This window comes from Halichondria panicea, chromosome 11 (assembly GCF_963675165.1).
Source record: "Halichondria panicea chromosome 11, odHalPani1.1, whole genome shotgun sequence".
Lineage (NCBI taxonomy): Eukaryota > Metazoa > Porifera > Demospongiae > Suberitida > Halichondriidae > Halichondria > Halichondria panicea.
Window position 1 is genome coordinate 1758334 of NC_087387.1, and position 24167 is coordinate 1782500.

Below are 24167 nucleotides of genomic sequence, written 5' to 3' on the forward strand. Positions count from 1 at the left end.
AGATCATAATGTGTATAATGTTTAAAATCACAAATTAAAAGTCTTACTTTTATGTCAATAGCAATAAAAATTAAGAGTGATGAAAGCTGCACTGTGCTAATGCCTCCCGCCATGTTTTGCTTTGCTCGAAAAGTATCAGATATTAATTATATAGAAGAGGTAAAATATATTGTTAGCAATTGTTGACAATGTACATGTGTATATATTCTGTAAAACAAATCTGACAGCTTTACAACTATAAAAAAACACATGGTAGTTCATTAGGAGAATGAAATTTAAAAACTATCTGATTATGCTAGTGCATCATTTCCAACTTCTTCATCTGCTGCTATCTCATTCTCGTCCGTTTCTATGGGTTTGAAGCCCTTGGGTACTTTCTTGAGGTACTTGTAGGATACTATACTGTACAGGTAGATTGTCAAGCCCCACTTGCACACCATGAAGTTCCACACACACACCACGTAGTAGCTTGCTGGCAAGGAGATTTCTGTGTATGGGGTAATGACCACATAATGTTTAACAAGCAAAATGAGATTGTACAACAAGAGTATTGAAGTGGCGGATCCAGGAAAAATGAAAGGGGGGTTCCAAACTAACGAGTGGACAGCACGAGTAGTAAAAGTCACGTGCAGTGCGAGTTTTTTTGGGGTTACGCCCTTTTCCGGTCACACGTTGTGCAGTAAGACTAGGGAAAATCCCATTCTCAGCCAGGGGAAGTCCCATAATAGACTTGCATAGCTAGCTTCCTTTATCTATATGCTGCCACAAACAGTCAACTAGCTAGCCTAGAATCAAGCTACAAAAACTGATAAATAGCTATATAGCTGGTAGCTGTAGTAAAGCAATAGCTAAACTGAAAGGGGGGATCCGTGGCACCTTGGGATCTCCCCCTGCATCTGCCACTGTACTTAAACCATAGATCGAAAAGGAAGGGGATTGGAAACGACCAAGCCTCCCTGTGTAAATGGTTGAAACACTCCGCTTTATGATTTCGCGCTCGCGATTATTTTTGTTTTGACCGTACTCTGGTTGTATTTCAACTGTTTCTAGCTCTCCTATCCACTAGCGATCACTCAGAGGCCGGGAGGTTACTCTAGAGAAGTAAGTTTACACCACTGACAAGCTTTAACTTGTCTAAGTCCGCTGTCTTTACTCTGTTTTTAGTTTTACTCCATGTCAACTTTTCTCTTTCCCTGCTGCGAAGCCTAAACAGCAAAAGACATTGCTTGACTTGGTTATTATGTATCTATAAGTGCTATATAGAATGGTTTCATGACATGGATAAGCTTTACTGTTTATAAACATTTGCAGTATAGTCCTTCAAACCGCTTTAGTATACTTTTAGACACACCACGGGCCTTGACCTCTCACGACTTCATAGTAAGGGCTATTCCTTCTTTTATAGCATTTATTTGTTTAGTGATAGTGGTTGCGTTGCTTAGTCGACCTTTTAGAGCTATATTATCTTTACTTTTTAGAATATTTAACATTAAAAGTGATCAATTTCACCATTTCTATGTACAGCACATTGTATGGCAGCCAAGACAGGTAATGAGCATGCTGACTATAAAATAATCCCTTTGTACTTTTAGCCACGCCCTATAACGCGAAGTGTTTCACGTAAAAATTTTCGTTTCCAATCCCCTTCCTTTTCAATCTATGCTTAAGGTTACGGTCAACCGTTTGCTCATTAATTATTCATGAGCTAGATCTAGTGATCTTTTCCAGCTAGAATGAGCTGGAAGTCCAGTTGAAACGCAGTAGTCATTTCATGGCTCGAATAGACATTTTTACTATAAAGCTTAGGTACAGTCTACTGTAGCTTCACTATATGCAGGGCGGGTCGAAGAGATATTTCGAAAAAAGGCTACTGAAAGCTCACAAGAGGCTGTTTTCCTTGGCTCTGGCCGCCATTTTAAGTGGAGTTAGTCTACATATTATTATTTTGTGAGAGTTTGTTGGCCTGGAAAGAAAAAAACGCTTCGACCCGCCCTCCAGAATGGTAAGAAGCATCATATAAGACCAAGAACACAGAGCTAGAAGTGTTTTTGGAAGTTTAAAATGACTACTAGTTTTGTGTTGTTTCTAGTAACTTGATGATCGCTCAGAGCTTCCACTGGAAAATGTTTTGAAGACTGATACTTGTCATACAGGATGATACACCGATATATTTATCATGTGTGTGCTTCAAATTTTTATCATGGCATTTATAGTTTCACAAAAATCATGAGCAAACTGTTTACCGCAACCTTAAACAGACACGCACAGACATTGTAGTAATAGATTGAGGAAGTAAAAAAATACCGTGACATTTTGGAGGCACTAACTCCTTCGCGAGCTACACCACAGCATAAGTAAAAATTAGCTTTTGTGAAATTTCCTCTGAATGAAATGCAGCCACCTCACTATTATGGCCAAGCTTCACTGTCTCAAAGGATGGCCGAGAGTCTACAGTAACTCTTCTTACAGTTGGGACCAAATATATATTTCAGTGGACAGCTGATGATACTAGCTGAAATAATTTGTCCGAGGGGATTAAATATCGAAATATTTGGTTCCCCCGAAGGGCGGACAGAATCTTTCGTGATAGGTCCTATAATTACATCGGAGGTTGCCACTGTATTCCCACACTACCACGAGTATAGTACGCTACTAACTCACCAATGTGGTGGAGAGTATCTGTGATCGCCAGTCCGAGATAAGCAACGAACCCACCGCCCCCCAACCCCAAACAGAGTGCTCCGATCATGCCGAATATGGTGAGAACAACGGCACTGGGGGCACGTCTCTTCTTCTCCTTGATGACGTACAGATAGATGTATTGAGCCATACACACAATGGACAACACGGCTGATGCTAGGGCCCAGCAGGCAGCATGACTGGAGGGAACAAAGTTTTTAGCTATTAATGTCATATCATGCAGTACACATTTCAAAAGGGGTTACTTTATTTCCACATGTTGGTTATTTAATTTATAGCTCACAAATACAAATCAAGTAAAGCTATAAATATAGCATGCAAGGGCTGTAGTAGTACAGTCAGCATATTTTCTGAATCTACCGGGTACCTGTTATGGAACACTCCCGAGAAAACGCAAGCAGCTAGGATGCCAACCAGAATTCCACTCCCAGAGTAGATCAGACGAAACACAAACATATGCAATGGGTTGCAAGCCATCTCTACTAGCTTGGTTGCTGTTGGAGCAGCTGAGAGCAAATTGTTGAGTCAGCTGTTTTTGGAAGAAACACCGGAAATCAACTGCATTGCTAATTAGCTATACGTACCTCATCATGTCCCTGACTAGAGTGTTTGTGTATGGCACCTTAAAGAGAGGTCACCCCAACAATTACCTCTTGTCTGATAGCACTGGAAAATATGGAGCGGCTCAGTTTGTGGGTGGAGCTACCTTGGTCAACAAGTATCCCCTCGTGATATTTGGTCGCTACAATCTCCCCTTCCTATTGGCCGCCGAGGGACAGGGGAAGGTGCAACAAATGATTATAATTATTCATGCCATAAATTAGATGGGCGTGGCCCCTATTTTTAGGGACGGGCACGCCCATCTAGCCATATATAATGTTCTGGCACTATGTATACCCTAATCACCCACCCATATACACACTCACACAGAACGTCAATGGGGAGCTGTATGATGTCGACACCAAGATGCTAGCCAAACTTGACGACCTTGAGAGACACCCTGAGGTCTACACACGTACACCAGTCGATTGCATACTAAACCAGCCTGTGTCTTCAGAGGAGGAGTCGAACCAAACTATCAGGGCTGAGATCTACTTGCTCTACAACTTCAACAAATCAATGCTCTCAATGCCCTTCCTCAGTGACTATTCCATGGAGGCAGTAAAGAACAAGCCATATTCGCATCGGGAGAACAGAAGTACAGAGTACAACATTTGTAGTGAAATCAAAGAACAATAGTAATTTGGCGTGCCTTTTTTCCACATCAAACCTCTAAGTGACTGTAGTAGTAACATTTTCGTAATAATTTTTCAGCATACATAAACTGACATAAAGTAACATAATAACATAACATATAAATAATCAACACAGAACATTTATTATGATACTAGCTATCTCTGAATATCTAAATCTGTATTCTCTGTTTTCACAGCAACTTCGTTAATTGCTTGAGAATGAGAGTTCTGTTGTTGCCCCGTCTCTGGGGAGTTTAGGCTAACATTGTCACAGTGACCCCCACACAATGGAGGCACCATGTAAAGGGGGACTGGATTGGAACACTGACCACCTGAAGGGAAGACATACGAGCATTTGGTGTAGAACAACTGTTTCTCATCATCAAAAATGTCTAAACCCAGTCAAGGAACTTGTACAGTACGTATTAATTGACAGGAGTGCATGTACTCCTGGTATCGACTAGTAAGCAAGGCTATAGTACAATACTTTGGCAGAGATCGAGAGATACCCTGTTAATTAACACGTGTCAAAGCACGTGGTATGGAGGGTGACCTGTTTTATTAGGGTGATCACATTAGAGAGTAACAGAATGGAGCTACATGCTGTAAAAATGGGTTACTATTCGCTATCACAAATAAGGTGCTGTTTAGTTGTGTTTTGAGGATACGTCTTGAGCATCGTGTGGAGTAGGGGATACAGGGATGATCACACCCTCCTGAGGTGCAGTGGGTGGCGTTGACCGATGGGGACTCTTGATGCAGCTTCACCAGATACTGATAATGGGCCTTGTGCATGTCTCTCACGTCTCTCTTGCAGAAGTAGTCCAGACTTGAACCGATTCTACGTTGCTTCTGCTTTCTCTCCAGTAGAGCTTCTTCGCCAGATCTCTTACGATAACATCTGTACGCTGAGTCCTCCAGTGACCCTCCTTGTGATGGCAGCGAGGCTGTGAGGTAAGTGGGGTGTCGATGTAAAGAGTACTTGCGTGCAAACTTCATAAAGAAATAGAATCATTGAATGTTGTGTGTACGTCTGTGATAGAAAATTATTAAATGGATGACTCAATTTTATTCTGCTCAAGCAATACAAGGGTAGCACCTTGCATTGACGCCCCACCCTCATACTGCCATCGTTGCAAGAACTCCCTCCTCTTCCCATGCAGGACATGCTTCAAGTGACCCAGCTGACCAACGTACAGATCCCTGAGACGAACTAGCTTCTCCCGGTATATTTTGTATGCCTCATCCTCTGTCCATGCACCAGCATCACTGCACAGTATAGAGAGACTCGATCAACACATACGGAGGTGCCATGTGTCAGTATTAATTATTAAAATACAAAGAGGTGTCTGTTTGTATTGATACATATCATACGTGAAAGGGTTGTACAAAAGGTAATCCTATCGAGGTACTCCCCTGTATTATCAGAGGAGTAATTGAGGACGGAATAGTTATACTCAATAGTTATACTCAGCTCAGTATAATTATACATGGATATCTAGTTAGCATACCAATTGATTAGCAAGTAAACATTGAAATTACATACGTGAGAGGATGCTGGTCCTTCTCCTCCATCAGCTCAGGATCCGTCTCATTCTCACCTTTCCACACACCACCAGCTGTGAGCTTGGACCTCTTTCGACCTGATCTATGAGAAGAGGACTTGGAGGCCATGACGATTGGGTCCTTGATCAGCTTGTTCTACTTCACTGATTAACACCTATTTTGTTTTTCAAGTTTTCTCTTGTTTCTGTCTCTATTTTAACGAAAGTTAAAAGGCTCTTCCCGGGAAATTTGAATAGATCTACAATTTCTTATTACAGCCCATCTAATTCAAGATCAGTTTTTACTCGAATGTCGTCGTTTCTAGACACCTTAGAGGCCTGCTACAGCACTAGAGATCTCTACGAGGTCCTGGGTGTGGACAAAAGTGCCAAGGAGGGTGAACTACGCAGGGCATACCTTCTCCTCTCTCTCAAGGTCCATCCAGACAGAGTAACCCCTGACCAGGTCGATGAGGCCACCAACAAATTCCAGGCAAGCAGCAAAGCAATTTATGTATGTATGTACGTACGTTACCCATTACATAGCCTCATTGTTCTATTCGCAATTGGATCGTACACACATATACACAGCGCTTGGGGATTAATTGTCGAAATTTTAAAGTGTCACCCCCCTCATGTGCTCAATGTACGTAGTCTCACATGGTGTTAATTCAGACAATTTTACGGTATGTAAACATTCTCACTAAAAGTATTAAGACAGTATGTAACTATGTAAACATTGCAGGCTTTATGCATACAGTATGCTTACTTACCAGTACATGTGTCATGATGCACTCTCTGCACCATTCCAGGTTCTGGGCAAAGTCTATGCCATTCTGACGGACAAAGACAAGCGTGCTATATACGATGAAGATGGCACTGTCGATGAAGAAGACGACACTAACTTCAAACCAGATCGTGACTGGGCCGAGTATTGGAGGATGCTCTTCTCCAAGATTAAGATTGAAGATATCAAATTGTTTGAAGAATCTTACAAAGGTTCTGAAGAGGAGCTGGACACTTTGAAATCAGTGTACATGGACTCAGAGGGTGACATGGATGCCATATTGGAAGAGGTGTGTCTGCAAGGCATATTTTTTTAGCATGTTATTGGTAGAGTGCACTAATGCTGCTAGGCATGTAGCTCACTGTACGTATAAAAAGGATTTAAAATTCTATTATCTTATTGTTTCTGCTAAGAAGTTTAGTTGGGATAATGGAAGATGATATAATTATTACGCCTTTATTCCTCTGGTCAGGTCCTCTGCTCTACTATTGAAGATGAGCCTCGCTTTCGTGAGCTGATCCAGGGCTGGATTGATGAGGGCTCTGTGCCAGCCTACCGAACATTTGTGAAGGAAACAAAGAAGAAAAAGAATGCCAGAAAGAGACGCTATGATGGAGAGGCTAAAGAGGCGGAGGAGGCTTTGGTACAAATGAAATCAGGTGAGATTAGAGCGTCTCTTTCTTACATTCTTTTCTTCTATGTTTCCTTCACCGTTGAGGTCTGGCTTGTATATAATTGATATTGGCAATTAGCCTGCCACTCAACCCATTTATCTACGTACTGTTGTGTGTACAGATGGAGGGGAAGATGCTTTGAAGTCGTTGATTGCTGCTCGCCAGAAATCGAGGGTAGAGGGAATGGGAAACTTTTTCGACTCACTTGAGGAGAAGTACAGCTCAAAGAAGCCCAAGACCAGTGCTAAAGAAAGGAAGACTGGTACAGCAAGTAGCTCCAGCAAGAAGAGGCAAAAGAAATGATAAACTTTCACTCTTAACCATTTTTCAATTGCACAGTGGCTCGTAAAAATAATTATAGTACATACATGTATGATTTAAAATTTTGCAAATTAATCATGTATTGTTTTAATCACATCAGTTTTCTCTTCTTTTTCTTTGGCTTTTGTTTCTCACTCTCCAATTTTCTCTCCAATTCTCTACGCCTCGCCTCCTCATCCTCCTGTACAATGTGAACAGCATAATTGACAATGAATTGTGCAAATTTATAAAACGTAAAATTGTTTACAAAAAAGTGGAATAGGGAGAATCACATTTCATATTATAATAGGACTCAAAAGGTAGTACGGTAACCTATATGACAGTGTATATATAATTATTATGCTGGTAGTAATTAACTATTATTCTTCCTGCTGGGGTGTCTCTACCTTGGAGGGTGACTCGGGAGGTGGTTTCTTGACAGGGGAAGTGAGGGATGACATCACAGCTGCAGCACTCACTGGCGGATCGCTGACCTCCTCAATGACCCCTGGGAAATCAGTAGTAATGTAGTACTAGAAGCAGATTCTCATTATTATTGTATATAGCAATACATAGTACCACGCAAGAGTATATTACGTAGTAATATGCTCCATCCTCTCATTTGCTCCTGCGTGTACATAGAAGGATAATATACTGCAGGACAAATCATAATTACTGTACGTATATACGTACATGTAGATGTACATGTAGCAACATTTATGAGAAGGACAAGTAAGTGCACACTGGCTGGAAGATGAAGTATGCATTATTATTATTATTATATACGTACATTACAGTAAAACATTCTGTTTTCCATGTAATTACATTGATGTCATCACTTCAATTACCATCATTTCTCTCTGCCCACCGCCTCGCCTTGGCAATGTCTCCGTACAGGCACTGCACGGAGGGGTTGCTGATAACGCTAAATGAGTGGAGTGCTCTAGCAGGGAATGCACTGGACGAGGTCATTTCAGTAGCAAATGATTCCTCAACAAACGGGGCAGTCTCAAAGTGCTCTGTGGAATACAAAATCCTAGTATGAGATGTTGATATTAATCATGATGTACATAGCATCGTTATCGGCTGTGTCCTTACAATCTTTATTTATTCTCGCAATATCGTAAGTCAGCATGAGCAATCTAAGGTACCGGTATGCCATGCACAGTAGCTATTGACAACCCAGTTTTCAGATTTAGGCATGCAACTTGTTGAGTAAGTGCAAATTTGCTCCCTCTAGTAGTTCTAGAACAAGCAATACATCGTGTATCCCTCTCCATACACGGAGTGGAAACATTTCACAGTTAAAATGGAGAAGCTTGGGAACGTTCAGTCTCTTTAATATTTGGGCGAGTGGCTACGATTGCATTAGAGTTCAGAATCTACGAACAGTATAATTTTGTACATGTACGGTACATGTATAGGCAAGTAGATATACTCTTGGTATAGGGACCATTAACGATTGAATGAACATACTTCTTGAGACACGTGCTCCCTGCTCCTTGTAGTCTTGTATCTCCTTGTCCTTGAGTGTCAGTATTTGAGCTAGCTCCTCTCCTCTGTGAGTCAGCTCCCCCACCATTCTCAGTAGGGGGGCCACCAGCTGAGCCCCCATCTACAAATGCAAGGAAACAGTTGATACAAATGTACATGAGAAGGAACTTGTGTAGGCTTCACTCCTATAGCAAAATATGAAGTAGAATAAACAGTTCATCCTATAGCAGCCACAAAAGATGATTGAGGTGACATCCTCTTACAAGTAGGAATGGAAGTAGTACGTATTGCATGTAGGAAGCAACATGTGACCCCTGCAAACGTAGCTACCAATAGAAGCCCTGGTTTGAGGTTTCTAGGAGGTAGTCATGCATTGTTTAAGGTAAAAGGGACACCCACAAGCATATAAACCTCTAAAAGGACATAAGCCATATACGTGTCATCAAGAGTTCATTAGGAACTCTTGGTGTCATACAAGCACCCCTAATTCAGTTACTCACAGATTTTGGAGCTGCTTGCTCGAGGTTGAAGTTCCATTGAAATGGCAGTGACGCTAGTGTGGTTGTGAGTGAGAGTGTGAGGGTGTGAGGGTGTGAGGGTGTGGAGGAGGGGAGGGCAAACGATGAGCCAGGCTCGTTACTTGAGACGTTGTCTCCAATTCTCTTCAGAATAACCAGAAGAGGAGCTTCGATGTTACGATTCAATTCCTGCATTGTGTACAATAATAGTGAAACATAAAAATCAATACAGACCTAACCTTTGACCTCTGAAGGATATCATCCGAGGCGAGTGTTTCTTCCCATATTGTACACAGATCACTCAGCATCACGTGATAACTGGAGCCTTCAACGTGGCCCTTGAGTATGAAATCTCTTCCATTCAGCTTCAGCACTCTCCACAAATTAGACTCTAAAGAGACAGGCTCTTGCAGCCAAGACATTTTGCTTTTTTAAGTGGGTGGGGCTCGTTTTTCAATTTTACACAAAGGTTGGGAGTAATATGTTTTGTTAATTTGGAGTCAATTAGGTGCATGGCAAAATTTAATGATCAAGTGTTGTTTAGCTGTTTCGTGCTGTTGGGCTTGCCATAACTCTAAAGAGAAGGTCAGATCAAAGCATTGTGTGAGCGTTGTCTTCTTGTCAAGTCGATTCCAGCAAGTCTAGCTTCTAAGAAAGTGACCTTTTCATGCAGGTACAAATCAACAAAACTTGTAGATCTACAGGTGTTGTAGTGTGTACAAGCATAGATACAAGAGTACAAGCCCTGGACATTGTGCATGTGTATTGGAGCAAGTATATTATTCTGAGCTACACTGCACTTTGCTTGAAGAGCAACTACTGAACTGAAGTTTCTATTTCCTGTACAGAGTACTTGACTAGTTGAGAGTCATGGATATTGAAGAGACAAACATTCAGGAGGCCATTGGCCAGTTCTACTCTTTCTTTGGACGTATGGGTCAGGTCAAGGGTGAAATTGATCAGTTGAATTTAGACATGCATACCAAGGATCGAATATTGACACAGCTCGACGACATTGAACGTGAGTTATGCACACAGTACAGATAGTTACACAACTTGTTTAGCTAGTGTGGTTATCTACATGTACGTAGGTTCGTTTCGCTTGTGATTGATCTGAGGTCACTTATAAACCTCGCTTACTTTGAGGATCGAATATTTATCGATTGCTGTGTTTATGTTATGTTATGTATATATACATAGGCATTCCAATAGTGTCGAATGTTTTTTGGCTAGATGTTTACTCCTTCACGTACGCACACCCCAAAAGAAAGTTACACTCCTGCATTTCACTCTGCCAAATGTCTAGTATTGATAGTATTGTTGTAACTATTATTGTACAATGCTTGTAAGTGCTTGTAGCCCTACGTACTGTGTACATGTCTTTATGTACTTCTCTTGTTTCTGCCTCAAGCCAATTACAGTCCTATAAGTGGGTGTTGGATGCGCCTTTTGCTTGGTAATTAGTAAACTTTTGTGTTTTCAATGTAAACCTTGTCTTGAGGTGGCTACATATATCTGTAGGCGGTAGGCTCATTTCAGTGTGTGTACGCTTAGTACGTGTTTTCCTAGCTTGAAATACATTAAACGCCAATAGTGAGTAAGTCGGATGTTGCAGTTGCCAGTGTCAACAAAGTCAGCTTGTTCTATGTCCAAGTTAAACTTTCATTATATCCCAACGCTTGTTTGTCTGATGTTCTTTGCCTAATGTAAGTACCTTGTTAAGTTGAACGATGTAATGTACATGTACATACATACATACATATTGTGCGTGAGTCCGTATCCTGTGCAAGAATTCAACGTGTGAATGAGTGAGCGTTTAGGGAGGTTTTCTCTGAGAATGATCTGACCCCATTTTGTGTTGTATCACAACCACATCAAAAGTCACTTGCAAAAGTTTCTTAGCAACTAAAGTTGCGACATATATACAGTTAGTATCTATGAAAGGTAGTGGATTGTCAGTTGAATACTTAAGCGAGGTACTATACGGAATACCAACTTTGTCTAGTTCACGTGGTTACTGTAGATCAGGTGAACTCAACCATCTTAATTTATGGAAACTGCCTCTTCTGTCCTTAACCACCTAATGCTAATTGGCAACAGATGGAATTCCAAATATGTCCATGGCTTGGGCCCATCTGCCATAGTGTCATAGTTATTGCTTAGCAACTTGTTTGCCATGTATCTTTGTGACTCTGTATGTGTGAATTAAGTCACTTATAAGATCAGTCCACGTTAAGATGGCTACCCAATAGTTGCTATTGTGTTCTGCGACACTGTATTGTTTCTGATGTGGTCATCACAGAATGCCATGGTAACCACATCTCAGACGTTTCAATTATCACCACGTTTATACAAACTTGTCTACTAAAACACAGAGATGTGTACTTTCAACAGTTTTGTTTCCTGGTTAGTGTTAAACCACATTCAGCGTCAGAGTGTGTTTTATAAGTTTCTGTGTTTTGTTGTTTTCCAGTGATGTCACAGCTTTTCCCGAGCGTGGTTGCGCATAAACAAACTGAGTTGGTAGATTTATATCAACATTGTTTCCCCCCTGGCATTGTGAGATAATTACTGTTTGGTTTTTGGGTTTTTCAAGTTTATTTTATAGGGAATTTTCGGTCTAACCCTTGTTTTTCCAAAAGGAAATTGTTTAGATGTGGTCATATAAAGAGAGTGTATAAAAAGATAGATCTTTTGAAGTTCCTGTCAATCAGTCTATAGCCTAGCTCTGAGAGTTCGTCACTTCGCTACTTTAGAGTTTGATTATTGCTGAGTCTGCAGAATCATGTGGTCGTTTTTCTCTCCACAAAACCGTTTTCCTTCCTTGTTCAGTAAGGCGTGATATTATTGTAGCGACATTTAGTACTGTATTTACATGTACTTATGTAATATGTAATGCAATGATATGTTTTGTTTGTTAGGGTTAACATTTTTAGAATACTATGGTCGGCTCTATATTGTACGTACAATAACGTGCACATGTAGTACCTGTAGGCATGTATTATAACTTTATACAGGAGAGTACAAATACGGACAAGAGTGGTTCATGACGAGGGATGTGCAGGACGTGAGAGTGGTAAGTGTGTGTGTGTGTGTGTGGGTGTGGGGGGGTTTGTGATGCTTGTGAGCCCGTTAATATTTTACTGCAATTAAGTTATAACTACATGACTTGTATAATTATATTATCTGTATTGAATTAATTGATGTTACCATGCATACGTGTAGCTTAATTACAAGTACATTAATTAACCACCACCCCTTAATTGAATTGCAGGTGCTCTACATTTGATAGTTACGGGTGACTGATCACCAGCGAACTCTTTATATAAACTATTAAGATTGACCCTATGCAGTTTAGACTTGTTGGCTCCAATAATTATGAATTCTTTAGCCATGACTGTTTTGAATTAGTTTCCATATGTTTTTCTGCAGGGTGTGGTCGGGAGTGAGCGGAGTTTGAAGACTGCAGTTGTCTCTCTCTTTGTTGAGGGAGTGATGGAGATCGAGGGAGACGAGAAAGGTGGGAGGTGTGGTCAGCCCTTCTAGCGTTTATCCGTAGTTATTACCGGCACTAGGAGGGCCATGCAATGTTAGGAGTGTGAGAGTGCATCTACTCTTCATTCGTAGTTCCTGTATACGATATTACTACAATGTTGTGCAAGCATCGAACATAATTATGCAAACTATGCCTTTGCAAAAATAAGATTGCGAAAAACCTATACCAGTACTTGTACATGTACATGTATGACATCACGATCCTTGCCAGATCACAAAAAGTTAGGTAGCAAAGTGTCAGCTGATTTGGCTCGTTCGCAAACATTGTATTAACAATACTGTACCAAGCAGTACTAGCATACCAACGCACTGTTTGTTGTCAGCCTCTCATTACTTCTGCATTCTTTTCTCATAAGCAACTCACAACGACATATCAGTCAGTATACATTAGTAAAGGACATCAAAATTACGCCTTGTTAGTGTTAACTTCCCAATCCATGTGCATAGTGGCTTCCTAGGATATTTCGTGTAAATGTATACAGCTAAGCATTCATGGTAGCTGGGATTACTAGCTGTGTTGTTACTGTTGTCACACACACCCTCTGTTTGTGTGTTTGTGACTAGGAATGTGTATAATATGCTTGCACACATAGCAATGTGTACCGGTTGCTATCACTACGACATGGTGATTTTATTGGTGTCCTCTTACATGTACTGGAATAGTAGGGCACAGCTAGCCTGGGGCCATCTCCACCCACTCACTAACACAGGCTTCACTCAGGGTGTGGCATTCACTTTCACTCTGCCTTATGTGATACTTGCTTACTGGGTTTTCAACTACGATATTGTGCAATAGTTGCTGTTTGGTTTCATTGCACCTTGCACAATACCCTGAACTGTACGTATCACACTTCTCACAATCGTCCTCACACCCTCACACCCTCACACACACACACACACACACACACACACACACACACACACCCACACACAACACACAGACGGGCGCTCCAAGAGCAAAATCAACGTGGAGGGCAAGTGCAAGTTGCTACTAATTAGAGAAGAGACGGGAGCACCCACTAAACAGATGTGTCAGTGGGCCGACGTACTACTGCTGGTGTTCAGTTACTCCGACGAGGACAGCCTATTACATGTAAATTAACTGTAAATAAGTTAATTGGCCTATTACTTGTTAAGTAAGTTAATTTGCACTGCCTTAGGCAATGTACTAAGATGTACACCAAGCCCTTCTAATAATCCATAATGAATTAAACTCTCTCATTTGCTTGTAAAAGTACACGTAATTATTGTAAGTCCTACGTGTGCCAATTCATGAGGAAGCAAATGGCCTTTTAATGGTCTGTTTCAATTTAATTATAGAGCTAATTATTTTGTCTGCAAATCCATTTGGGTGACAAGTAATAAACGATGATTTGCATGCACTGTAGTCTAGTCTCTACCCTGGGGCAGTATAAATATGTATTGTGTATTATGTATACTGATATTCTTTTGTACGATTGCTAATGACGTTGTAGACATAACCGCTGTCCACCCACAGATCAGAGACTACCATAAGATCTTCCGGGACACGAATCAACACGCTCCTGTGATGCTCGTAGGGGTCAAAGGTGCGTCTTGCTTGAATGAATACAGGAAGTGCTGTCTTGTAGTGTACAGTGAAACCCTTTAAGTGGACTTATTTACTGATTCAGTCTGTATCCTAGGTGATGTCCAGTAATTATATTATATAATTACTTCCCCCAGGCACTATTCTTATAATCTACTTCCTCAGCAGATTTGAATTGATATGATGCATCTTGACAAAATTTGGTACATTTGCACGCAATAAAATTCAAAAAAGTTGTGTAAGCTTGACAGTATTGAACTGAACTAGCTGAAGCCTGTAGTCAAATTCTTGCTCTGTGCTTTCTCAGTAGTCAAGGCTGTGGCTCAGAAGTAGAGGATTACAAGTAGACTGTGGTGTTGTTGACAATAACAGACTAGTTCAGAGCTACATAGGTACAGGTAGCTAGCTAGCTAGCTACATGTACAAACCTTGCAGCTGCATTTAGTGGTGGGCGGGTCTGGTCAAAGTTTATGCATGGCTTCCAGCTAGCTGAACCTAGCTAGTCTAGCTCATGTAGCTCCACAGTAGTACTGCTAGTTCTATGCCTGTAATTGTTCTAACTGCATAATTCTGAGGCTGTGAGAGCTAGTTTGACTGTCTCCACTGATGTTCAAATGACTGTTTTGCTGTTTTTGCAGTAAATAAATCAGTTGTTGACTGGTTGCCTAGTAATTATGGTTTATAAACAACCTCAGCCTCGGGCTGCGCCCTCGGCATTGGTTGTTTATAAGCCATAATTACTAGTCAACCAGTCAATAACTATAACTTATTTACTGATTCACTCCGTATCCTAGGCGATTTCCAGTGAATATGAGCCATATTTTACTTCCCCCAGGGAAGTATGGAATATGGCTCATATTTTTACTTCCTACAAGCACTATTCAACTTTTGAATCATCTTGACAATTTGTACACAGTAAAATAGCAATATAGCACGCACAAAGTTTTTGTAGACTAGATGTATGTTGTGCTATTGTCATATTGACCTGAGCTAGATAGCAGTCTAAGCTCATGAGGCTTGAAACACTGCAGTTCAATCCTTGCTCTGTGTTTCTAGTCAAGGCTGTGGCGCAGAGGTACTGTACTAGGTAGAGGAGTACAGTGCATGCAGTGTTGGTAGACTTGTGCAATGCAAATTGAAAACGGCAGCTGCTGATATTGGTGGGCGGGTCTGGTCAAAGTTTATGGCTTCCAGTAGAACCTAGCTGCTTGGAGAAGTAGCTAGCTCTCATACTTGACAGCTATAACTATTCTAATTGCATATTCTGAGGCACAAAAGTGACTGTGAGAGCAAGCTTGACTGTCTCCATTGATGTTCAAATGTTTTTTCAGTAAATAAATCAGTTGTTGACTTGTTGCCTAGTAATTATGGTTTATAAACAACCTCAGCCTCGGGCTACGCCCTCGGCATTGGTTGGTTATAAGCCATAATTACTAGTCAACCAGTCAATAACTATAACATATTTGGGGAAAAAAGTGTTGGTCGTTACATAGAAGGGTTCTGGGGTTTTTTGTACACAAACTGTTCGGCTTTTGTATTGCAGTTTTTAGGAGCTATTAAGAGCGATTCCACTGTAGTTCAAAGCCCATAATTTAAGAGTCTAAGCTCGTTCTTTGCTCTCATGGATTTCTCCACCATACCCACACCCACACACGCCCACACCACCTCAGATGAGGACCAGTACTCATTTCGGCGAACGGTGAGGGAAGGAGATGTGAGAAAGACGTCCGAAGTGCTGGAGAAATGTTATGAGATGGACGTCGGCCTATCACAGCAGAGCACCTACGCACTTTTCGCACAAGGTAGAACTTACTGTACAATATACATGTACAGTAAGTAAGAACAGCTATAATTGTTATGACAACACTAGCCTATTGGCGGTCATGCAGGTAATCATTTTAAGTACAGAAATTAATGTGTACATGTTTGTTTGGATTGTACACATAATTATACATTTTTGATTTAGGCTATAGGCTTGACTTAGTTTGGCCATAGATGTAGGAGAGAGGGATTGGAAACGGAAGTGGGCCTCGGAAAACATCCGCGCCTCGCTTTCTTGTCTTCTTTTCTTGCCTCAAATGCATAACTACTCAATCTATGATTGCATAAGCGGTGAAAGAAGAGGGAAAGAGACACAATCAACAGTGCATTGGTACATGGTAATAGTAAGGAGAATGTGCAGAGCTAGTGGTATTGGATACTTGTTTCACAGTAGATATAAAATCATCAGAGGATGCTTAGTTCCCTGAAATTGTGAATGTATTTGTGACTGTCAGAGGCTTCTCTTTTGCTGCCAACTTAATTAAATGAAAAAGAAAACCATCAAGAAGTCCACTAGTTTGAGGCAATAACCATGATCATTCATACGACAAGATACATAATACACCATGTAACTTTCTTAATAATTGTTTTCACTTTTGATGAATCAATTGTACGAAGTTTCTAGGCTGGTGAGCGTACATTTCAATTTCCAATTCATTAAGTATAATTACATACACTTGGAGACAGCAAAACACTCCACAGCACTGCCAGTTGTTTTCTAAGTGTAAAACGAGTGGGATCAAACCGAACAACATTAACAAAAACTTACACGATAAAAATGATTATTACAGCTATAATTATGATTAGTTTAGCACTCTAATCAGACAGTCTTAGATGGAGAGAAGCTGGTGAGGTATAAAAGGGTGTATATATAGCCGGAACAGCCGATAACATTTACGAGGGCGGTGACGTGTAGGGGTGTAGAGAGGAGGGGTATTCTTCTGTCTTCTTTTCTTCAGCGTACTCAGTAAGTTTTGGCTTGCGAGGTATTGCTATATAAAATATAGATGAAACAGCATTTGTAGTAGTTAAATATCTCGGGCCTACAGGGCCTTCACCACAATCTAACTACCGGGCCAATAACAATTATGAGGTAAAAATAGGTGACTACACATTCATGCACACAAAAGCTATACATCCACCTGATCCAAAACTAATGCTCTTGGGGTGATCACCAATCATAAGGGAATGTATGCCTAAAATTAAAATTTCTGTAACGCTTAGCGTATTCCCAAAAAAGGGATCTTTAGTGGTGCTCTTTAATTCAACTTTTTTCTAGCATTAAATTCTACCAGCTGATGTATGACTAATTTTCTTTGGCTTTGGGTGATACCACATGATTTACCAACAAGCATATTGAAGTATACGACCTAAACATTAATCATTTCAGAGAAAAAGGGATAAATGTGTACAATACAAGACTAAACTTACCTAAATTCAATGAAGAAGATAGTTGCAACGGTAAATAGAGCTTGAATAATGGTTATTCACTATCTATATAAAGCACAGTTGCACTGGATACTGGAAAACTTGACAGAATACTAGTGACAACTCATAAAATCCTAGATTTGCAATAATCTCAGTTACCCGCGAAGTTCCTGGGGAATAGATTAGCCCTCATTAAGCGAGGCGCGGATGTTTATCGAGGTCATATGTGAAGTACATTGAAATCTACTTCCGTTTCCAATCCCTCTCTCCTACATCTATGGTTTGGCATGTACCCGGCTTCATGGTTCAATGGATATGTTGTCTGACTTGGAATTGGAAAATTATTGAGAGTTCAAAGTCCTATTACATAATAGTAATTAATAACCTCATTTTATTATTAATTATCATTCACTTGTTGTGGTTTATTTTTACGAGACTCTTTCACTTGTCCTTGTCGCTTATGTAATCGCCATGATCACTATTATTTTACCGTATAGCGCGAAATTTTCGAGGGGCTTAATTTTCGCGGATTTCGTGGGTTAGAATTCTACACGAAAATTAGGTCCACAAAAAGTGTTCTTTAATTAGAATTACCTGCTATCATGCAAAGATTTAAAGGCGTGGCTTCCGGTAAGCAGCCATTCCGCGAACATTGTGCAACGAAATGGTTTTTAGAGGCCAATCCACGAAATATAAGTGCCTCGAAAATTTCGCGCTATACGGTATTCATCTGACTGTTCAGTCTGCTACAAGTTTGTGTAACCGGCCTCGTGGCCTAATGGATAAGGCGTCTGACTTCGAATCAGAAGATTGAGGGTTCGAGTCCCTTCGGGGTCGATAATTTTTTTATTTGCACGAGTTAAGCACAATAACTTCATTTTTTATATTTTCTTTTTTTTGTCTGCAGCATGTAAACTGGCTCTTTCTACTTCGGCCAATTCCTACCCCCTTAAGTTTGTCCCCCCCTCTTCCGTCCAATGCCCGAACTCCTACTATGCAGCGGGCAGCGGTATCTCACTGGGTTTAGTGGCAGCTGGGGTACAGAAGTTTGGGGGTAACCCACCTGTGTCCCCCTCACACATGAAGCGTAACAAGCAAAGGCGATCAATGTTTGGAGGGGTGAGTGTATGGATAAGTTTGATGACCCTTTACCATATTATTTGCTCGACGAGTGTAAAGAGGCCCCTAAAGTAGTTTATACTTATCGAGTCTTGCGATTTAAATAGGCATTGCTTCAATAAATGATTGAGTCCTTAACTGTGCTGCACGCGTGTATCCATAGAAACAAGCTGCGTATGCGGTGTCCGAGTCGTTTGGCAGTGGTCGTCCTGTCCCTGTGAAGGAGGGGTTTGTGAACAAGAAGAGCACGGGGGGCCTGAGGGCGGAGTGGAAGAGAAAGTATCTCGAGCTGAGTCAGGACGAGCTCTCCTACTACCCTAACCTCAATGTGAGTCTAACCAGTGTCTGTGTGTGTAACTTACCGTAGTGTGCCATATAGAGTGGTTGGCTGCAAGCAAACATGTACCCTGTAGGTGATCGTGTGGTCTACTACCGTATAGCAGGTATATTTCGAGGGTATAAATGTTCGCGGTTTTCGCGGTTTTCGCCCTGTACCGCGAAAATTATACCCACGAAAATTTATAATAGTAGGCGTGTTCAGTATTATGGATTCGAGGCTAACGGTGTGGAGGTACAGCTGCATGTTGATGTGCGCATGCGTAAAAAGGCTGGAACTCAGACCACGAAAATAAAATCCGCGAAATCCTTTGTAATGTCCATCCGCGAAAATTTATACCCTCGAAATATACCCGCTATACGGTATATACTAAGATAACAGCACAGGATACAACAATTACCGTATATCTTCTAATTTATCGGACACTTCTAATTACCCGGACACTCTTTTGGGCAATTTTCGTTGTTCTAATACAATGGACACTCCAGTACTTTAATATTACATTTGTTCTAAATATCCGGACAATACCTTGAAAAGTTGAGTTACCATTCAGACGGCAAGTAAGACTTGGAGTGCTGCAGTTAGATAGCTTTGAGTAGCTAGTTTTAGATAGTTAGTGCAACTATTCAGTCGTACCTTGTTCTATTAAACTTAGCTAGCTCGCATGCAGCTGCTTGCTTGTTCTAATTATTCCGGACACTTCGCATGCTCTATAAAAATCTGTTCCAATTATACCCGGACAATTTCCAAAATAATTATTTTTTGCTGTCCGATAAATTAGAAGATATACGGTACATGTACATGCATGCAGAGTGAATAGCAGACATAAAGTGCATCCTAAAAAAGTATCGACCCCGAAGGGACTCGAACCCTCAATCTTCTGATTCGAAGTCAGACGCCTTATCCATTAGGCCACGAGGCCGGTTACATAGGTGCCTGGAGCCATTCGGTGCATGCTTGTAGTGTATTAGCAGATATACCATATATACCGGCCCTCACACATTTCACATATTCCACGCCCACACAGGACTACATGACCAAGACCCACGGCAAGACACTCAAGCTCCAACAAATCACTGTCAAAGTACCCGGACAACGTGTGTCCAGCGTTTCCAAAGTAACCAGCACACCCACCGAAAGTATCGCCTCTGACCTGGCAGACTCACTTACCGTATCATTGCAACCAGGGGACCAATCAGATCACAGCAGATCCAACAGCCCCGTTCAATCAGAAACTCCATTGGATGTCTCGTACAATTCAAGTCATGGTCGCCCCGGGTTACGATTGACCGCCCCCTCTTTCGAGTACAACTCCCGAGACCATCGAAATCACCTGACACCTGAACATGAGGACTTTAGTTCCACTGAGCAGTTTGATGAAATGGGTGTGTACAATCCAACAACTAATCACAGGTCCGAAAGTCACATGACTAATGGGCGAGGTCACAATCGTAATGGCAGTCTGGATGAGAATGTGATCATGTTGCAACAGCTCAGAACTGGAGGTAAGTATGTACTGTACATACTGTTATCTGTTATTAGTAGTATACATGTACAGCCTTTGGTTACTGGCAGATTGTTCCTTTTGGGATGGTCTTAATTTCAAAAATAGAGAAAACTCCTCTGTTTTATATGGTGTGCATCCTGAAGTTTTGATCACATGTACATTTATACTACGGTACATGTACATATACATATGTGCACTGTAAGAAAAACAAGTGTACGTAGACTCGAGTAAGTGATGCAAGCAAGACTTAGTGTCATTGTTTCGCTGCATGTATTTTTCTCTTCATGGGGATCATGTTCTTACAATCTCAAAACATTTCCTTTATTGAGCCCCACCTCCCACTACCCTCAGGCATCAGTTACCCTCCGATAGAGGAGGACCGCTCGGCGACCATGCCTCGTCTGGATGGGAGGAAGGCAAAGCTGAGACAAAGCCCTCACCTCTCTGCTCTACCTGGCAGTGAGGAGCATCTGTCAGGTGGGCAAGGGGAAGGCGGGAGTGTGCAATAATTATATAGCCAATACCAGTTTTTTTAAGTAATGGTTGGATCATGTGCATGAGGTATCTATGTGTTATAGTGTCCCAAAGCCCGAGGGATGAGGGACACTATAGACACCGAATAAGCAAATACACTCAAGTGGGATCTATTAAATTAGTGGCAATTAAATTTTGTATTACATAATTACTCTGTGTTTGTAATGTAAGGCCCCCACCGAACTTATACTGTTACAAAATTGTCTCTTATATACATGTAACTAGCCTCGCTCCCACGCCCACTCAGTATTAATTGCTTGATCAAAGAGGCCTGTATAGGAAGCTAACGTGTAACATGAGAAAGCTGATGTTTATGTGGACATGTGGACAGTGTGTGTAGTGTACTGAATGGAGAACCATACAGTACTTGTGTGAGTATATACTATACTATCTACGTTGTACATGCACTTACAGGGAGCCAGGATAGTCTGGGTCGACCAGAGAAAGGAGACAGGAAGAAGAAAGGTGACAAAGATCGAAACAGTTTCATCATGGAGCGTACTCAGAGTGAGGGTGCAAAGGACAGAGTGGCAGTGGATAAGAAGGGGGTTAAAGGTCACAATCACAAGCGACAGAGAAGCTGGGGCGGAAACAAGTTGTTGGAAGTTGATACTGGAGGTTAGTGTCCCTATCACACCACACACTCCATCACCACATGCACACACACACACTCACATCACGCTCACACCCACACACATCACTACACCACACCCACACTCACAGGAGACGTGGTTAATGATAGCTGTGAGTTCCACGTGTTTTCGGCTGACAACAAAGTGTGGTGTTTTGAAGCTGCCTCCTCTGAGGTACATATACACGTACATGCATGCACACGTACTAACTAGCATTGTTCTAACTACAAAATAATTGTTAACGTTCTACATAGAAATAAGTAAGTATAGGCTAATTTTTTGTTGTGCGCTATATTCAAAGAGAGTGCTTTTGTATTTTGTGGGAATCCACCCTCACACCCTCACTAACCCACAACACTCACACCCCACACCCTCACAACACTCACACCCTCACAAATCCACCCCCTTACAGGAGGCCACCTCGTGGGTGAAGGCTATTGGTGAGCAGATCAAGAAGACCATCTCCGAGTCTGTCTCCCACAAGAGAGGGAACTCAAGCAATGAAATTGAAAAGAAAGAAATTCTTCTCACCGACGGAAACAACTTTTGTACCGACTGCAACTCACCAAGTAAGGGCCTCGTTGTCTATAGCAACCATACACCGGGGATACCCACACAACATAATTATGGCCCTCTATTCATTGTACAAATTGGTTACATACATCAGGAGCAAATTATTGGATATACATACGTTCCTGCATACATGTATATATGGTAATTATGACTTGTATGGTGTAGATATAGTTCTTAGTGCATACGTTGTCCAATATATGCAGGTCACCCTCTGTAATACACAACATGCATGTGTGTCAATCTAAAAGTAGACCACCTCTTTATTAACAGCCACCCTTATTGGTCTGTGCCCAAGGGCGACCACAATATCAGTTGTGTCCTTTACACTGTCCGTTGTGCTTTGTCTATAATGTACAATACAACAGCAATTGTTTCAAAAGTTCCCCTCCTCCACCCCATTCCCTAGACCCTGAGTGGGCGTCCCTGAACCACGGCTGTGTGCTGTGTATAGAGTGCTCTGGTGTTCATCGTAACCTTGGCACACACATCTCCAGGATACGCTCCCTGGAACTAGACGATTGGAGGTGAGGGGTGTGGTCGTTATACTTTATCTAGTCTGTGCCTCTTCTGCCTTTTGGCACCCACAATGATGTAGGGGTTATTGTTGTCAGGGCAACAGTATACAATGTACGATCTACAGTATTGCAACAGTTGTGGGTGTGTTATTAATTAAGAGATCTAGAATTTTAGAGACAGTAGTTACAAATTCTCAATTTGAAGGTGTCTTAACGATTCACTATAATCTGTTGTCTACAGTCCTGAGCTGATATCAGTGATGCTGCATATTGGCAACAAGATGTCTCGTAGTTTATGGGAGGCCAAACGACCCAAGAATAGACCCACTTATTCCACTCCCCGGTGAGCACTAACACACACACACACCTACACACACACACACACACACACACACACACACACACACACACACACACACACACACTCACACACACACTCACGCTCACACTAACCAATCGTTCAAAGTGCTTTGATTCCATGTTGGGTGCCCATACGCCATTGTCTCTCTCTCTCACACACACACACACACACACACACACACACACACACACACACACACACACACACACACACACACACACACACACACACACACACACACTACACTCTGACAGGGAAGAGAGGGAGCGGTTCATAAAGGCCAAGTACATTGACAAGGAGTACCTGGCGGACCTCCCCTACACTGGAAAACCAATTTATGAGGTGCGGTTAACACCACTACTTGACAACAATCCCTCTATTTACAGCAGCCAGGTTGCCTTTGTTGATAAGATCTTGACAATTCCTAATTTTGTCTCTCCTCGCTCTTACAGTATATACTCGTTGAGTTAACGTTTTATATTGTGTCCCATATGTTTGTAGTAAGTATATACTTGTACATCTAGTGCTTAAGCATTTCATACTTGTCTCTGATACTCTGCTCCTCCCCCTAGCAACTGATGGAGGCTGTGAAGTCCAACAACATCTTTAACTGTCTCAATATCCTAGCTCACACAATGCCTGAGGACATAAACACCATCCACACTCGGGACTCTTGGGCCGCCCTCCATGTTGCCTGCGTCTTGGGACGTACGGTCATCACGCAGCTGCTCATTTGGGTGAGAACTGGTCGCTATTTGCCATGTATATATTGGAAGTACAGCAATAATACTAGTACACGCCCCTCTTTTGTATGAAGTGTTGTAGTTGATGTTGTAGTGTACAGCAATGCAACAATAACTCTTCACAGGTCTTGTGTTATGTAACCTCTACCTCTGCGTTCTCTTACATTACTAGTCTCTTTACATTAGTTTACTTTATCATTGTAAAACATACCTCACATGACCA

At 41.5% G+C, this 24167-nt stretch overlaps 6 protein-coding genes, 1 long non-coding RNA gene and 2 other non-coding genes across 9 annotated transcripts in view; 4 read left to right on the forward strand and 5 right to left on the reverse strand.

Annotated features, from left to right (window-relative positions):
* Nucleotides 1-133: 133 nt before the first annotated feature.
* LOC135344633 (heme transporter hrg1-B-like) lies at nucleotides 134-3205 on the reverse strand. The gene is made up of 3 exons (XM_064541894.1): nucleotides 3068-3205; nucleotides 2662-2879; nucleotides 134-487 (listed from the first exon to the last, which is right to left on the reverse strand). Exons 1-3 carry the CDS (start codon nucleotides 3175-3177, stop codon nucleotides 291-293), a joined length of 525 nt encoding a protein of 174 aa, XP_064397964.1. The 5' UTR covers nucleotides 3178-3205; the 3' UTR covers nucleotides 134-290.
* Nucleotides 3206-3290: 85 nt separating this feature from the next.
* LOC135344634 (putative gamma-glutamylcyclotransferase CG2811) lies at nucleotides 3291-4062 on the forward strand. Its single transcript, XM_064541895.1, has 2 exons — nucleotides 3291-3485; nucleotides 3631-4062. The coding sequence occupies exons 1-2, from the start codon at nucleotides 3291-3293 to the stop codon at nucleotides 3937-3939; spliced, it is 504 nt and encodes a 167-aa protein (XP_064397965.1). The 3' UTR covers nucleotides 3940-4062.
* Nucleotides 3990-5618, reverse strand: LOC135344630 (KAT8 regulatory NSL complex subunit 2-like). Its single transcript, XM_064541890.1, has 4 exons — nucleotides 5482-5618; nucleotides 5035-5204; nucleotides 4604-4882; nucleotides 3990-4327 (listed from the first exon to the last, which is right to left on the reverse strand). The coding sequence occupies exons 1-4, from the start codon at nucleotides 5607-5609 to the stop codon at nucleotides 4092-4094; spliced, it is 813 nt and encodes a 270-aa protein (XP_064397960.1). The 5' UTR covers nucleotides 5610-5618; the 3' UTR covers nucleotides 3990-4091.
* Nucleotides 5619-5789: 171 nt separating this feature from the next.
* Nucleotides 5790-7475, forward strand: LOC135344629 (dnaJ homolog subfamily C member 9-like). Its single transcript, XM_064541889.1, has 4 exons — nucleotides 5790-5972; nucleotides 6292-6555; nucleotides 6739-6925; nucleotides 7062-7475. The coding sequence occupies exons 1-4, from the start codon at nucleotides 5790-5792 to the stop codon at nucleotides 7241-7243; spliced, it is 816 nt and encodes a 271-aa protein (XP_064397959.1). The 3' UTR covers nucleotides 7244-7475.
* Nucleotides 7264-9712, reverse strand: LOC135344625 (non-homologous end-joining factor 1-like). Its single transcript, XM_064541883.1, has 6 exons — nucleotides 9492-9712; nucleotides 9235-9441; nucleotides 8717-8855; nucleotides 8089-8259; nucleotides 7648-7748; nucleotides 7264-7442 (listed from the first exon to the last, which is right to left on the reverse strand). Exons 1-6 carry the CDS (start codon nucleotides 9672-9674, stop codon nucleotides 7353-7355), a joined length of 891 nt encoding a protein of 296 aa, XP_064397953.1. The 5' UTR covers nucleotides 9675-9712; the 3' UTR covers nucleotides 7264-7352.
* A 23-nt stretch (nucleotides 9713-9735) lies between these two features.
* Nucleotides 9736-24167, forward strand: part of LOC135344573 (arf-GAP with GTPase, ANK repeat and PH domain-containing protein 3-like) — a 14748-nt gene continuing 316 nt past the window's right edge. The window contains exons 1-18 of the mRNA XM_064541804.1: nucleotides 9736-9925; nucleotides 10101-10273; nucleotides 12270-12328; nucleotides 12685-12772; nucleotides 13749-13900; nucleotides 14306-14375; nucleotides 16045-16176; nucleotides 18531-18742; nucleotides 18906-19070; nucleotides 20107-20584; nucleotides 20938-21063; nucleotides 21535-21738; nucleotides 21844-21926; nucleotides 22165-22321; nucleotides 22732-22849; nucleotides 23082-23183; nucleotides 23456-23543; nucleotides 23774-23938. Of these exons, the coding sequence (XP_064397874.1) occupies nucleotides 10123-10273; nucleotides 12270-12328; nucleotides 12685-12772; nucleotides 13749-13900; nucleotides 14306-14375; nucleotides 16045-16176; nucleotides 18531-18742; nucleotides 18906-19070; nucleotides 20107-20584; nucleotides 20938-21063; nucleotides 21535-21738; nucleotides 21844-21926; nucleotides 22165-22321; nucleotides 22732-22849; nucleotides 23082-23183; nucleotides 23456-23543; nucleotides 23774-23938 (2550 nt within the window). The 5' untranslated portion in view covers nucleotides 9736-9925; nucleotides 10101-10122. The remainder of the gene's footprint in view (nucleotides 9926-10100; nucleotides 10274-12269; nucleotides 12329-12684; nucleotides 12773-13748; nucleotides 13901-14305; nucleotides 14376-16044; nucleotides 16177-18530; nucleotides 18743-18905; nucleotides 19071-20106; nucleotides 20585-20937; nucleotides 21064-21534; nucleotides 21739-21843; nucleotides 21927-22164; nucleotides 22322-22731; nucleotides 22850-23081; nucleotides 23184-23455; nucleotides 23544-23773; nucleotides 23939-24167) is intronic.
* Nucleotides 16930-17902, reverse strand: LOC135344644 (uncharacterized). Its single transcript, XR_010397484.1, has 2 exons — nucleotides 17627-17902; nucleotides 16930-17187 (listed from the first exon to the last, which is right to left on the reverse strand). It is a non-coding gene; the product is annotated as an uncharacterized LOC135344644 (long non-coding RNA).
* Nucleotides 18388-18460, forward strand: Trnar-ucg (transfer RNA arginine (anticodon UCG)). The gene has a single exon. It is a non-coding gene; the product is annotated as a tRNA-Arg (tRNA).
* Trnar-ucg (transfer RNA arginine (anticodon UCG)) lies at nucleotides 19929-20001 on the reverse strand. The gene has a single exon. It is a non-coding gene; the product is annotated as a tRNA-Arg (tRNA).